Consider the following 13,986-nt stretch of genomic DNA (forward strand, 5'->3'; position numbering starts at 1 on the left):
TTCCAAACTACATCTTGTTGGCTGGTACGAACGAATCTGGCAGATGGAGGACTGATTTGCCATTTCAAGTCATCTGAGGTTCTATATAACAAAATGTGGAATTGGCAGTGGAGTGGAGAAGGGCCGCGTAGAGGACGGTCCAAAGTCAGCTGCGGCCTGCGGATGCACCAGTCCGAGATCGGGATCTTCTGCTGCATAGCTCCAGCAGTCCAACGGCGAAGTCTCCGAAATTGTGCCTGCTTTTTTTTTTCCAAACACGCAACTGTGTCCGCTCTTTTTTTATTTTAAGTAGAACGAAATATCTAATTTTAATTTTTTTACTGACATGTGGGATCTAAAGAGCAGAGGAAAAAATGGTTAAAATTTTAACAAAATTTCATGAATTTGAATTTTTTTTCGTTGGTAAATGAAAAAATTGTAAAGTAAAATTAAAATCCTTGGTGGCCGCTACGGTGAGAACTCAGTTCCGCCCAAATTCACAATTTCTCGTGATGGATTCAAAATCTGAAGAAGCTAGGACGCAAGTAGCTTAATTTGAATTCATATTTTTCCTCGACGGGAACGTGTTTTTACTTCGTCATGAAACACGAATGGCACCGCACGGCAAGTCGGCAACTACCCCAACTAGTGCAATCATCTAAGCAATATTCTTTTTCTCACAAAAAAAAGGCATAGTTCTTCTGCTTATTTTTTAGGCCCCTCAACGATACTAGTCATGCTCTAGTCAGCGCCGTCAATCCATGGTGATAATGATAATGTCAACACCTCTAGAAACCGCATCTGTGGAATACTTCTTTTGGCAGTCGTCGATGACTGTAGTGGATGCTAGCCTTGCATGCAGATTGCAGAAAGACATCAAAGCTTAGTCATCGAGTTGATTTCAAATTTTCAACAAAGTAGCGCGAACCTTACGTTACACTCACCAAAGGTTTCTATCGCAAATGAAGTTTCAGGTTCCGCTTGTGCCGAATAGCAGGTGTTGCTTTGCTGCTTCTGGTCCTGGATCTCTGTTGAAGATAAAGATACTAGAGCAGTCCACACTCCACTCACTGCTTTTCTTTCCAATGAGAAAAGCTGTTTCTTGGGCAATTCCAATGAGAAAAGCTTTGACAAAACTTGGCAAAAAGGCTGAAAGTGTGCCTTTCTTTCGTTTATGCTGTTCAACTCGCCGTGTGAATATGGTCAGTGGTTCAGTCCAAGTGCTGACCAATGGATAACCTCGAACCCCAGCTGGTCGGCTACCCAAGGTAAGCACATACCTCAGCAGACAAAAGCATCACCATCCTCTAGACAATTTTTTTTTTTTTTGAAACCAACCTCCACTAGACAAATAAAGCTTGCAAATTGCAACCCTGCAATGTCTTGTCCGACCTGAATAACAAGCCAGACTCAAAGAATGCTCGCTGTGTTGATTTCTTTCTGCAACTGTAATTCAGCATCTTTGTCGTGTGACTCTAGCAATCAGAATTGTAGCCATGCCTCAAAAAATAAATTCGATATACCGACACTTCCTCTCATTTTCCTTCCAGAAGCGGACGTGAATTGTGACCAGAAGGACTGAAGGAAACACGCTAGGAAGCTCCACTCTTTCCCTCTCTTGCATTGCTCTCTCCTGCTTGGAATGCAATTGGCTTCTTGCTAGCTTGAGTTTCTTGGGTCAAGCTTGAATTTCCAATGTGTGGCAAACGACGGAACCAGCATGATCTAATTTCCACTCTCTGTAATAGCGTGACAAAGTTTTGAGAGCATATGTATACGTTCCCGGGTCGAAAGCGTACACAAAAAGTCACCGCAGCCCATCTTCGGAGGTGCACGATCGAGTTTTTTTTTACATTTTCTAACTTAAAAAATTAAATAAATAGATGTTTGATGAAAAAAATTACAAAAATAGACGCCTACCACCCTCTCAAAAGGACTACAGCCCTTCATGCGGGCCTTACCGTCCTCTCTCTTGCAACCGAGGCGGTTAAGCTACTGTTCCCACGGTGAACACTACTCAACCGCTAAAATTTCTCTTCCTATCTCCTCTGTTCAAAACAATATTCTTTTGTTGCTCCAAAAATCCTAAAACTTTTTGTTCATGTTTCATAATCCATGTGCAATACATTTTAATTGGATTCACCTAAAAAGCATGTGTAGAATTTAAACTAAATTCTTAAAAAATGGTACTTTTATAACTTCTAGAAATTGTTAGGGTATCAAATAATTTCCCAAAAATCTGGAAAAAAATCACTCATATTCTTCTTATATGATGGTGTATTTTTTAAAATTATTTTCAACCCTATATTATTTGGTGAAAAAGTGAGTTGCTTTCTAATACTCCATTTATATGTATTTTTATAATTTCATGTGATATTCTTCTTTTAACTCTATTTGAATTCAAAAATATACAAAATTAGGGCTGAAAATAATTTTAGAAATTAGTCTATCATATAAGAAGAATATTAGTGAATTTTTCAGATTTTTGGGAATTTATTTGATGCCCTAACAATTTTTAGAAGTTATAAAAGTACCATTTTTTAGAGAATTTTAGTTTAAATTCTATAGCTACTTTCTAGTGAATCCAATTAAAATGGATTGCACATAGATTATGAAACATGTATAATTTTTTTTAAGATTTTTAAAGTAACAGAAGATAACTATTTTAAACAGAAAAGATAGAAAACGAAAATACTGTTAACTACGGTAACAGTAGCCTACCCTGCTCTGCAAGGGAGAGAACGGTAAGGTCTACCTTTGGTACTGTAGTATTCTTACCGCCATATGAAACGACCGAGGACGGTAGAAGTCTGTTTTTTAAATTTTTTATCCAAAATTTATTTATTTAATTTTTTAAGTTAGAAAATGTAAAAAAAAAAACTCCGCACGATCTTCGAAGTCACGTTGTGGAATCGTGCAAAAACCGAAGATCAAACCCCGGCCCGCCCCTCGACCCACGTACCGCACCATGGACCTCGTGCCCGCAGCCTGGCAGGCCGGGTGGCCGGGCGCGTCAGGTAAAGGCCCTGTTTGGGGGAGCTTCTGGCAGCTTCTGCTTCTCAGAAAAGCTGAGAAGCTGAGAAGCTCCCCCAAACAGGCTGTTTGTTGAGGAGCTTTTCGGAGAAGCAAAAGCTGGTTTCTGGTGAAATGAACTAAAAGCTGAAAAGCTGGCTGAGGGTGACTTTTCTGAAAAGCTGGTATGCTGAGAAGCTAAAAATTAAACCCATAAGCCAAACCGCTTATCTCAGAAGCCATAAGCAGCTTTTCAGAAAAGCAGCTTTTCAAAAAAAGTCCATAAGCTCCAGCTCCCCCAAACAGGACCAAAGTCAACTGTAGGATTCGGATTCTCCTGTTTCAGTTTATGATTTTGTTTTTTTTCTAAAAATATTTCCCTAGTTAATAAGAATTAGTTTGTGTGTGGACGTGCATGGGAGCCGAGCAAGCAGGGGTTCCCCGGCCCCGCCCTGTACTCCTGGTCTACTGGTCTCCTAGAACACCGCACATATAGGGAGTGCCGTTTAAAAAAGGAATAAGTTTGTATAATCGTCTGACTAGTATGGTAGTTTTGAATTCCTGAAGAAGTATCATGAGACCACTTAGCCATTTCTCCTTCCTAATGTAAAAATAAGAAACATTTTTTTCTTATTTGGAACGGTTGCTCGCCGCATGTTCGATAAGGATTCTCTCATTTCTGATAAGAAATAAAATCTAGAATACGTGCCAAACGGGGCCTAGAATACGTGCCAAACGGGGCCTAAGTTGTAACACGGAAACAGCTCGATCACCCACGCAACTCGGCACACACGTTCGTCAGTTCGACAGTTCCGGTCTACACCCGACGCGTGCGGTCGAGCCCCCACCCAAGCCGTCGACCCGAGCGATCCAAACTCGAAGCCGCGCGCGTACGTACGTGTTCCACTCCACGAGAGCCCAACCGGCCCGACGCGCCGATCGCGCAACCAGGTGATCCGCGCGGGTAACCGGTCGGCTAGACTCCAGTGCACGCGTATTGCGGCGCGTCTCCCCCTCCGGGACCCCGGAGTCCTCACGGCCGGGGCGGACGCGGAGTGTGTTGGACCGGAAGCGAGAGCTGGACACCAGAGCACGACATCCGAAAGTTCGTGGAACTAGGAACCTCCCTTGCTCGCCAGTCGTCAGATTGGCGGCAAAACACAAAGACTCCCCTTCTGTACTTGTGATCAGTTCGTTTTCTTTGAGAAGGACTAACTAAGGACACATATTTCGGTGTGCAATTGGAAATCAAACATGTAACTTGTACATGAATTCCTATTTTAGAGACGGAGAACAGAAAACACACTCGTGTCGTGTAACAATACTACGAGCGTTCAGGCTTGCCATCGAACCGACAAAATGCGCACGCCTTGCCGCTTGTCTTGCCAGCGTCTAGACCCATCGTGGAGGTGTCTGCATCCTGGACACATCGCTCTCTCCAGCCCCAGCCTCCCTTGATTCACAACTGCCTGCATGAATGGCAAACGGAGGCAGAGAAGAAAACACGTACGCCGTTCAGGCTCAGCCTAGAAGGCAGCCGCCCTGTCCTTGACGACGACGTCCTCCACCTCCCTCCTCATGAGCTTCTCCTCCTGCTGCCTCCGGCAGAAGACCACCCACGCGTTCACCTCCAGCGCCACGCAGCCTCCGACCAGCGTGGCGAGCGCCATGCAGTAGCCGAGCTTCCAGTAGGACTCGCCCAGCCCCATGACCTCGAACCCCTGGAACACGTTCACCACCCCGACCACCACGCACCCGTACCCCACCAGGTGGTGGTACGACTTCCAGTATTTTCGGTACCGGTTCGTCGTCTTGGGCCGGAAGAACACCGCCAGCGTCTGCAGGCTCCCCGCCGTCGCTGCCGCGATGCCCAGGCCGCGGTGCAGCTTGTACGTCACGCCCGGCGAGGCGGAGCCCATCACCAGGCCTAGCGCGAACCCGGCCGCGCCCAGGGTGTACCCCGTCGCCTGCATTGCCGCGTGCGCGTAGAACCACGCCGGCCCCGTGGACGCGCACGGCCGCAGGTACCGCGCCACCGCAGCGCCCACCGGGAGTAGGAGGCCCCAGGAGAGGGCGTTCAGGGACCCGTGCATCCACTGCAGCGTGGCCGACGTGGTGGGCGAGGCCTCGGTGGCGGTGGTGACGATGTCCACGGTGGCGTGCGACGCGAGGTCGGAGGCGTCGGTGGGGTGGATGGTCGGGGAGTAGCCCTGCACGTAGAGCCCGCGGTTCCACACGAAGTGGAGCTTGGTGCGGTTAGGGGAGAGCCGGATGGTGGCAGCGATGGTTATCGACGCGCCGTCGCGGACGGTTCGCGCGGGGGCGAGGAGTGAAGCAGAGGAGGCCAGCAGCGTGATGTCCAACGGCCGGGACACGAGGGGCGACGCCTGGAGCTTCACGTCGGGGGAGAGGAGGAACGGGAGCGCGAGGAGCGCGCCCGTGGACGGGTCGGAGAACGCGGCGAGCACGCGCGCGCCGGTCATCGCCGGCGCGTCCGGGTTGACGCCCCATGCCACCCATCCCGACGGCGAGATGAAGGAGCCCGTGAACGCGGCGTCCACCGTCGCGTTGCGCGCGTCGTACGTCCACGCCAGCGTGGCACCCTGCGTCGGCAGGGCGATGCACTTGGCGTACCTCTTGCCCGGCGTCGACGTCGTGCACCGCCCGGCCGCCACGGCAGCCGCGCCGTCGGGAAATACGACGGCCACCACCACCACCACCACGAGCAGCAATCCCAGGATTGCACGCCTCGTATGGCAGCGCATGTGCCGCATTGCTGCGCGCTGTGTCGCACGGCAGAGTGCCGCGAAGTTGGCCAGCCACGAGCTACCTAGTGTGCAGTGGTGCACGACGTTTTGGCGTGTGGCGCGTGTTTAATTTGGCTGTCTGTGCGCGTCAGTGGGGTTTTTAGTGGGGCGTTTCGGGGTGTGACGAGAACGAAGCGAGCGGGCGTGATGATGGCCGTGAGATGTGCGTTGGTTGGTTGGTTGCCGTTGCCTCGATGGGTTCTTAGCTTTGAAGGCAAGGGACGAGAGGCTCCAAAAGGGAGGCCGCACGCTGTGATCTGGATCTGTGTGGTGCCGACCCTCGGCCCCATCCTGCACTAACCTCTTGGATCAGTAGGTGTAAGTTAAAGGTAGCGGTCGACTGAATATAATTACGAAGCCACACGGTAGCGATATACATCTGCATGCTTGTGCTTGTTACAGCCTTACCTTAACCTTTTGGGTGTAGTGACCACTGACCAGCCAGCTATGTGGAGCTAGGCGATAAACTGGTTTAGGTTAAGTGTGCGGTGATCTCAACGGCGGAGTAACCGAGTAACTGATTGCAAAGATGGTTGGGAGGCCGCAATGGAGAGTAGAGTGCAAATTAATTAGTCTAAGATTATTTGTTGATCATCTTTAGTTCAACTAATAACACTAGTTTTTTTAAAAAATATTTAATTTAAAAAATAATGTTATTAATTACACTAAAGAGGATCGGTCGATATCTTAAGTTAATTAATTTGCCCCCTATTCGAGAGGCATCTCACTCACAGACATGGTGATGTGATGTGATGGATTTAGAGAATATTTGTTTCCCAGCTTGGGTCTTTAGACATGAGTGGTGCAGTTGTTATGATGATGATGAGGGTCCTTATAATTGGCTTCTAAGGCACGGCTACGAGATTGTGATATTCTGGTTGGAAAAGGTGCTCGAATTTGTGCACGATCAAAGAAAGTAGCATGGGCGCAGGGCATGCATGTTTTGGGGGAAAGCAAGTGGGTTGTGTACTTTAGAAGGATTAGTGGAGTGCCACGTTCGCGGGCTTTATTAGACAATTAAATTAGTTTTCGTAGGTCAATAATCACATCTGATTGTCGAAGTTGGTTACAGTGTATGATTTTGTCAAGCATGGTGATAAGCACAACCTCCGTGGAAGACACTAAACATTTTCTTTTTGAGATGACGGCATTAGTCATTTAATCTGCATGAAAAAAGATAGCACTACCTGATGCCACAGAAACAGGAAGTCAAGAGCTCATGGTATAACGGGTTTTCATATAAAAAAAAGGCAAAATACAAAAGCAGAGGGCCAAACAAGATGTCAAAACTGTCACAAAAACAACTTGTACACTAAAATGATCACCTGTTTACCCTCAGTTCTTTGTCTATCATAACTTATTCGTTAAAGCGCCGTTATAAACAAGCATGAATAAGTTATTTTTGTAATAGTTCATCTCCATTTCACCTCCCCTGTGTCAATAAAGCATCAGCAACCAACTCTGTGCAGTCATTCAGTTGCTATGCACAAACCAGAAACTGGGTAAGCGCCCATATTACAATAAAAATATAAATATTAAATACGATAATATCAAGTACGAACTCAAAGTACGGAGATATAGATGTACCATGAAAGCACCATCGAACTAATATGTCGGGAGTGATGCAATAGTTTGATTTCAGATAAGATCCGAAAAAAAGATTATTAGCTAATTTTTCTCTTATTTTTTTTTATTATTTTTGTTAGTAAAATAATAATATATCCTCAGCGGTAATAAGACGAAGATGTTGGAGGACGAGGATGAATAACAAAAATAGATAAATTATTAAAATTTAGATATTTTTATTAGATAAAAAAGTAAAAAAAAAAGATGACGTAGGAACTAACCATGCAGAAAACAGAGTAGAGGACCCCATCCACGTTAAAATTTCACTATCCGAAATTCCGTCTTCAAAGGGTCTTTACCCATTTTCTCCAAGGGGGCATTTACGTGAATACGGGGATCCGCCTTCAAAGTGATATGGCGTATCAAGTACGTCAGCCTTTTCGGGCCTAAACCAGTTGACGCCATCGCCGAGTCGAAACCCTGCTGCGATGGAGGCGGCCGAGGCGGCGGCGGCGGCGACCGCCGCCGCGGAGGGAGAGGACAGGAGCGGCGGCACGAAGGGCAGCTGGTACGCGGTGGGGCAGCGAGCGGTGCTGGTGCCGTACCTGCGGGAGCACGTGCCGCGGTACCACGAGTGGATGCAGGACCCGGCGCTGCTGGAGGCCACCGCGTCGGAGCCCCTCTCCCTCGCCCAGGAGTTCGACGTCCACCGCTCCTGGACCCTCGACCCCCTCAGTTCCGCACTGCACCCCTCCAGCTTCTAGTTGTCTCTATTTGTTGTTGAAGCGTTGTGCTTGATTCCGTGGAATCCTTTTGCTTGTTTGTCTGTTCGCAGAGCATACGTTCATAGTGTTGGACAAGGAGTTGATCGAGGGAGAGTTCGTGCCTGGCAACCCGCACACTGAAGGTTCATTCCTCTAACTGCTCTGCTCCCACAGCTATATCTGCGCCTTGTTTAGCCAACTCTATGATCATGAATTGGGAGACAAATATATAACCTAACATCATGCCTGTTCTGCTCTATGGTCAAGGAATTATAACTGATGCGTCTCCAATTGGCATAGAGCGCAATCCTAATGAATTTACATAAAGTTTGACTAAAAAGCATATACATTGTTTTTTAGGTGAAGAAAAGGAAAAAAGTATACACATGTATTTGATATATGGGTGTTTTTAAATGATTGTACATATGTTGACTGACATATCTGTCAAACAAAATAGACTAATAATACTGGTTGCTTTTGCTATAAAATAATACACATGGCTTCATCCTTTTGGTCCCAACATCTCAATGTGGTATGTGGAGTGGAGAGCAATATACAATGGTATCCAAGCAGTAGGTCATTTTTGTGCAGGCAAGGTTTTTGTCTTCCCATGAGCATAGTAGTGTGCTCTGTATCTGGTTGAATGACAAACCGAAGGATTGGTTGTACTAAAAACTATATAATTTTCTGCTGGCTTTGATTAGTTAAGTTTACTTGACCTTTTCTATTTCTTAAGTATGGTAATACTTGGTACTTTGAGTTTGATTGCCAACAGCTTGCCTGTTCTTGCTAGCATTTATATGTACCTTATCCATTGCAGCTATGGTTGGTGATGTGAACATATATATGAATGACCCTGATGATTTGCAGCTTGCGGAGATAGAGATTATGATAGCTGAACATAAGAGGTAAGGTCTCTGATAATACAGATACTGTAACTGCTCTTACCATCTTTGACATCTTTTCACCATTTACTTTGTTCTGTTCCGTCGACAATTACATGCATACATTTTTATGTATGTAACTTGGCTTCAATAATCCAATTTGGCCATATCACTTGGTTGTTATTACCTGATTTTTTTTTTCATTGAGAGCTTAAACAAATAGTCACAGCTATTTTGCTAATCCTTTACTTTCATTTGTTGGCTGCTTCACTAATGACATTTGTAGCATAGCATAGTTCATTAATCTGCAACTATTTGATAATCCAGTGGAACTATGCTATCTCTGTGCAACTCATATATTGTACTGCAAGTGAGACAATCTGTACTTAGCACGTGAATCTGTGCTCCACCTCTTGCTCATGAGCTCATGGTCCTGAATATTTCTGGCGTGATCTTATTTTTAAGTAGCAACAGAGGAGTTGAAGCAATAATACATGTTACATGAAAGTAGATGCAGACTTTCGAACTGAGAAAAAAGATGTTTTGCCATGAGATAGCAATGCTGTCTGGTCATGCTAACTAAAACTCACACTGTTTCTTCTCATAGCCGTGGAAAGGGAATCGGTCAAGAAGCAATCTTACTGATGATGGCATTTGCAGTAGAAAAGTATGGGATTCACACTTTCAGAGCAAAAATTAGTGAATCAAATACGGCATCCCTTATACTCTTCAGGAAATTGGTGAGCTCCTCTCTTGTCTTAACCTCTCGTTTGTTCGTCAATTTGCTAGATCATAATTATATTTCTCTGGTTTGAATGCAGGGCTTCAGGGACGCTTCATACAGTGCAGTTTTTAAGGAGGTATGGATTGTGACACTTGATCTCACTTTAGCAAAGAACATGCGACATTACCAAAGATTGTTTATGCTAACATTACAATTCTCGACCTTGATGTGCCCTGGAGTCTCAGTGACCCTAAAACATATGTCTCCATTGAAATAGCGTAAATTACTATCACTCCAGCTAAAAATATAACTGGTTACTCAAACTCCTTTCCCTTTTCTCAGGTCACACTGGAGGCACCTGCTGATGCACTCCCGTTGAGATTTCCTCTAACCTTAGGAGATTGGTAACATCTGATGTGCCCCAAGGTGGCTTCTAATTACCAAGTGGCATTAATGGATTTCATGGAGCGGAGCTACTGTCGTGCAACCGGCGTGACAAACTGAGTAACTGACTATGTATTCTCTGCCCAAGAATTGTCTGGGGTGATGTATCTTGAAATAGAATAACAGCGCCCAACGATTGTTAAACAGTTGATGCTGCGTGAGGTAGCATATGTAGAGAGCTTCCCCTATGGTCTGATGTGTTGAAAATAAACATTGCGAGCTCGAACTGAATGGCATTCGTGGCAACATGGGACAGGTTGCAGTAGTCTGCAGGAAGTATTTGGGGTTGAGATCAAATTGTACACATTATCTCTACGGTATAAAACACAAATTAGCTTTCATGTCATCTTTTTTTCTCTACTTCTTCTATCTAATAAAAAACTTTTAAAATTTAAATAATTTACTTATTTTTATCATCGATGCTCGTTATTCAACCTCATTATCTTGTTATTATCAACTATGAATACGTGACCCGTTTTACTAATAAAAGTAAAATAAAAATTATTAGTAAAATTAGCAGTTAATTTTTTCTTTTTTTAATCTCATCTGAAATCAAACTACGGTATTGTTTCCGATGTATTCGTTCAGCGGTGTTCTCATAGCATATTCATGTATCCATACATTGAGTTTTTACTTGATGTGATGTATTTATTTAGCGGTATTTTCATAACTATCCATATATTAAGTTTATATTTAATATTAATACGTGTAATATTTATATTTTTATTGTAACATACGATAACTTAGCTCGTTATTCATGATACTGAACACTTCGATGGGTTTGAGGTATTTGCAATGCTCCTACTTAAATGCGAGCCCAAGAGAAGCGCAGTGTCAGTACTCATGCTCTCCTCTTCAAGACGGCCAGCCTACCCATTGGGCTGACAAGTGGGGCCCGCCCTCCAGAATCGGTCTTCCCGTCCTGCACTCCAACTCGGGTGTAAAGTTGTAAACCCTGGCCGCCTGGCCTAGGCAATCTAAACCGAACGCGATAACGAAACAGGTAGCAGAAGGGGGAGGAGGGAGCAGAGAAGATGGCGGCGAAGCGCGAGACCGAGTCGGTCAGCGAAGAGCTCAGACCGGAGGGCTCCAACCCAGCCGGCGGTGGCGCGACTCCGCCGCCCCTAGCCGCGGCCCCCGTCGTCTGCCTCATCCGCTCCGCGGGGGACTTCGCCGGCGGCGCCTTCGTCGGATCCGTCGTTGGATACGGTATCCCTTCCGTTGTCAAATCCCCCCGTTTAGCCTTACCCCCACAATTGATTTTGGATGTATCATCTCGAAATTTTCTGTCTTTAGATTTTAATTCCTAAGGGCAAAAAAGATAGGAACTTCTTCTCTTTCTATCGTTTCGCCCAATTCTTACCATAGCATGTGGATATGGTATATAAGAAATATGAATGAATTATCGTTTCACATAAGTTTCCTCCCTAAAAATATTGTTCGAATTGTAAATAATTTCTCATTTCATGCAATCCTTTGGCCCCGTAATCTGAATTTGATTCATTATTGTGTTGGACTAATTGTACCCTATTGGCCTATTCTAGTTTCCTTGAGTACCATTAAATTGTATTTGTTTACATATAAAAAGCAAGGTTAAGGCTGCCTAGAAATTCTCTTCCCTAGACCCCACGATGTGTGGGAGCTTTCAGCACGGGGCACGCCCTTTTTTTAGTGTTACCTGTGGGAAATAGCTATTTCCTTGCATAAAATCCTTATGTTGCACATTGGATTCCTTTTCCAGGACAAGGCTTGATAACTAAGAATGGTTTCAAAGGTTCGTTCAGCAATGCAGGGTCCTCTGCCAAGGTTAGTTGATCATAATGCTTATGCAAATGCATTTTGAACACGGGAATTGCGATGTGTTTTCCTAAGAGGAGCCTGCGTGTAAAAGAAATATCTTGGATTAGACTTTTGCAGTTCTCTCTGGCGTCCAGAGCTTGGTCGTGTGCCTGTTGCGAAGGCTGCGCGGGAAAGATGATAGTATGTATACTGTGTTAGACGGCCATCTAATTGTTAACATATTTAGAGTTGAATGTGTAGTATGAACTGACATGTTCTGTTGGCAGTTGTAAATGCTGGCATAGCTGGTTGTTGCACTGGCCTGGCTTTGAGCTTTCCAGGTACATTTACATTGAACTAACAGTACCTTTTGCGTACTACAATTTACTATACTGGCCTCAGCATTGACATAGCCTAGCTCAGTTAGCCATTTTAAGAACATGATATTTTGTTGTATGCCATTCTCAATTTTTTGGCTAGTATTTGCAGACGTGTTCTTTCGGTAATCTTGCTTCTGTCCGTAGTTCTCCTTGCTACTGGGTTCATGTAAAAATCATTTCAGTTAAACCTAGAGAATCTGGACTTTTGTGTATGTATTCTTGATTGATAGAATAGCAGTCACTCCATTAGATTTTAGAGTTTTTACGGTCCTTTGGGAGGTACTATGAGATGCCATCAAATTATACCTTCGGAAGCATCGAAAGTTTGTACCTTGGTACCTCACTAGTTATAATTCTTGGTACCTCCCAAGGTGGTAAAAAGGCTCTAGATTTTATGGTGAGGACAACCTGTTGTGTCAGAAGAACTGTTTAAGGACATTTATTCAGCGTGTTAAATGTCAATCCTATGTATGATTAGGACACTCCCTTTTTATCTCAAGAATTAGACACTTGAAAGGGTTGATGAATCATGACTGATCAGTTGATGACTTCCATGCATCATGTTGTATTGACTTGCACAAGTTGTATGGGAAATTTATTCCTGGTATTAAATTCTGTATTGGTCTATAGATTGCAATGTTCAGTCGCATGTCATGCTCAATGACTAATCTTATACATTACCAGAAAATGTCAGCACTAGGATGGTTAACTGGTAATATACTAAACACGTTGTTACACGCTTTTCTGGTTAGTCCGCACATCATATTTGATATTTGACTGCTTTGGTGACACATATCTTGGGTCATGCGTCATGGTAATCGTTGGTCACATCCGCATAACATTTTAGTGATCTACTGTATCAACTATCAAGTCAAGTGTTTAAGAAGATTAGGTGGAAGTGTTTGGCTCACTTGTGCATGTGCTGCCCTGAGCTGCTTATTAGAATCCAATATTGATATTACCTACAACTTATCTTCAATTGTTGGACATTTTGTGATATAGTTTCTTACATGCTTGTTTTCCTCACACCAGGAGTACCGCAAGCGTTGCTCCAGAGCTGCGCCACCTTTGCTGCATTCTCTTGCATCATGGAGGGGCTCAACAAGCAGCAGGCTGCAATGGCTCACACACTTGGCGGGACTGCCTTGACGGTTGCGCATGAGAAAGGTGGCGTTCTGCCCCCGTTCACCCTTCCGCCAATTCTTGATGCATCGGATGCTCTAGCTTCATGCTGCCAAGCGTTAATAAAGCCTAAGCACTAGACTACAGAGTAGGGGGAGGGAGATGCTGAAGAAAGGTAGCTTCAGTCTTCGGTTCTTTATTATGTAGACTTAGCATATGAAAATTTTGTTTTTGGATAAGATGCGCTTGTGTGCGGATTTCGCTGGATCTCCATGTTCAGCTGTTTTACCATCACTGCTTCAGTAAAGTGACGTTGTTTCCTAAGATTCTTAACCGGTTAGGTTATGCAAATCTAATATGCTTGCCTGCACTACAAAATGGCTCAAACCAGGTGGCATTTACCGGTTCGGTGTACGGTGTAACCAAGGAACGCTGGACAATAAGAACGGCTTGCTTTCCAGAAAGTAGTATGCACCAAGAGCTAACAACGTTGACGTCGGATATGTGTAGTTACATACTTTTGCT

At 44.6% G+C, this 13,986-nt stretch overlaps 3 protein-coding genes across 3 annotated transcripts; 2 read left to right on the plus strand and 1 right to left on the minus strand.

The window, feature by feature from the left end:
• Positions 1-4,211: 4,211 nt before the first annotated feature.
• Positions 4,212-6,098, minus strand: LOC133911806 (cytochrome b561 and DOMON domain-containing protein At2g04850-like). The gene has a single exon (XM_062354221.1). It carries the CDS (start codon positions 5,763-5,765, stop codon positions 4,518-4,520), a length of 1,248 nt encoding a protein of 415 aa, XP_062210205.1. The 5' UTR covers positions 5,766-6,098; the 3' UTR covers positions 4,212-4,517.
• Positions 6,099-7,776: 1,678 nt separating this feature from the next.
• LOC133911807 (GCN5-related N-acetyltransferase 9-like) lies at positions 7,777-10,456 on the plus strand. The gene is made up of 6 exons (XM_062354222.1): positions 7,777-8,099; positions 8,200-8,271; positions 8,949-9,036; positions 9,620-9,752; positions 9,834-9,872; positions 10,079-10,456. The coding sequence occupies exons 1-6, from the start codon at positions 7,853-7,855 to the stop codon at positions 10,142-10,144; spliced, it is 645 nt and encodes a 214-aa protein (XP_062210206.1). The 5' UTR covers positions 7,777-7,852; the 3' UTR covers positions 10,145-10,456.
• A 677-nt stretch (positions 10,457-11,133) lies between these two features.
• LOC133911808 (mitochondrial import inner membrane translocase subunit TIM22-3-like) lies at positions 11,134-13,785 on the plus strand. The gene is made up of 5 exons (XM_062354223.1): positions 11,134-11,389; positions 11,922-11,986; positions 12,088-12,160; positions 12,247-12,300; positions 13,372-13,785. Exons 1-5 carry the CDS (start codon positions 11,215-11,217, stop codon positions 13,599-13,601), a joined length of 597 nt encoding a protein of 198 aa, XP_062210207.1. The 5' UTR covers positions 11,134-11,214; the 3' UTR covers positions 13,602-13,785.
• Positions 13,786-13,986: the final 201 nt, after the last annotated feature.

Source organism: Phragmites australis, chromosome 3 (genome assembly GCF_958298935.1).
Source record: "Phragmites australis chromosome 3, lpPhrAust1.1, whole genome shotgun sequence".
NCBI classification, from domain to species: domain Eukaryota; kingdom Viridiplantae; phylum Streptophyta; class Magnoliopsida; order Poales; family Poaceae; genus Phragmites; species Phragmites australis.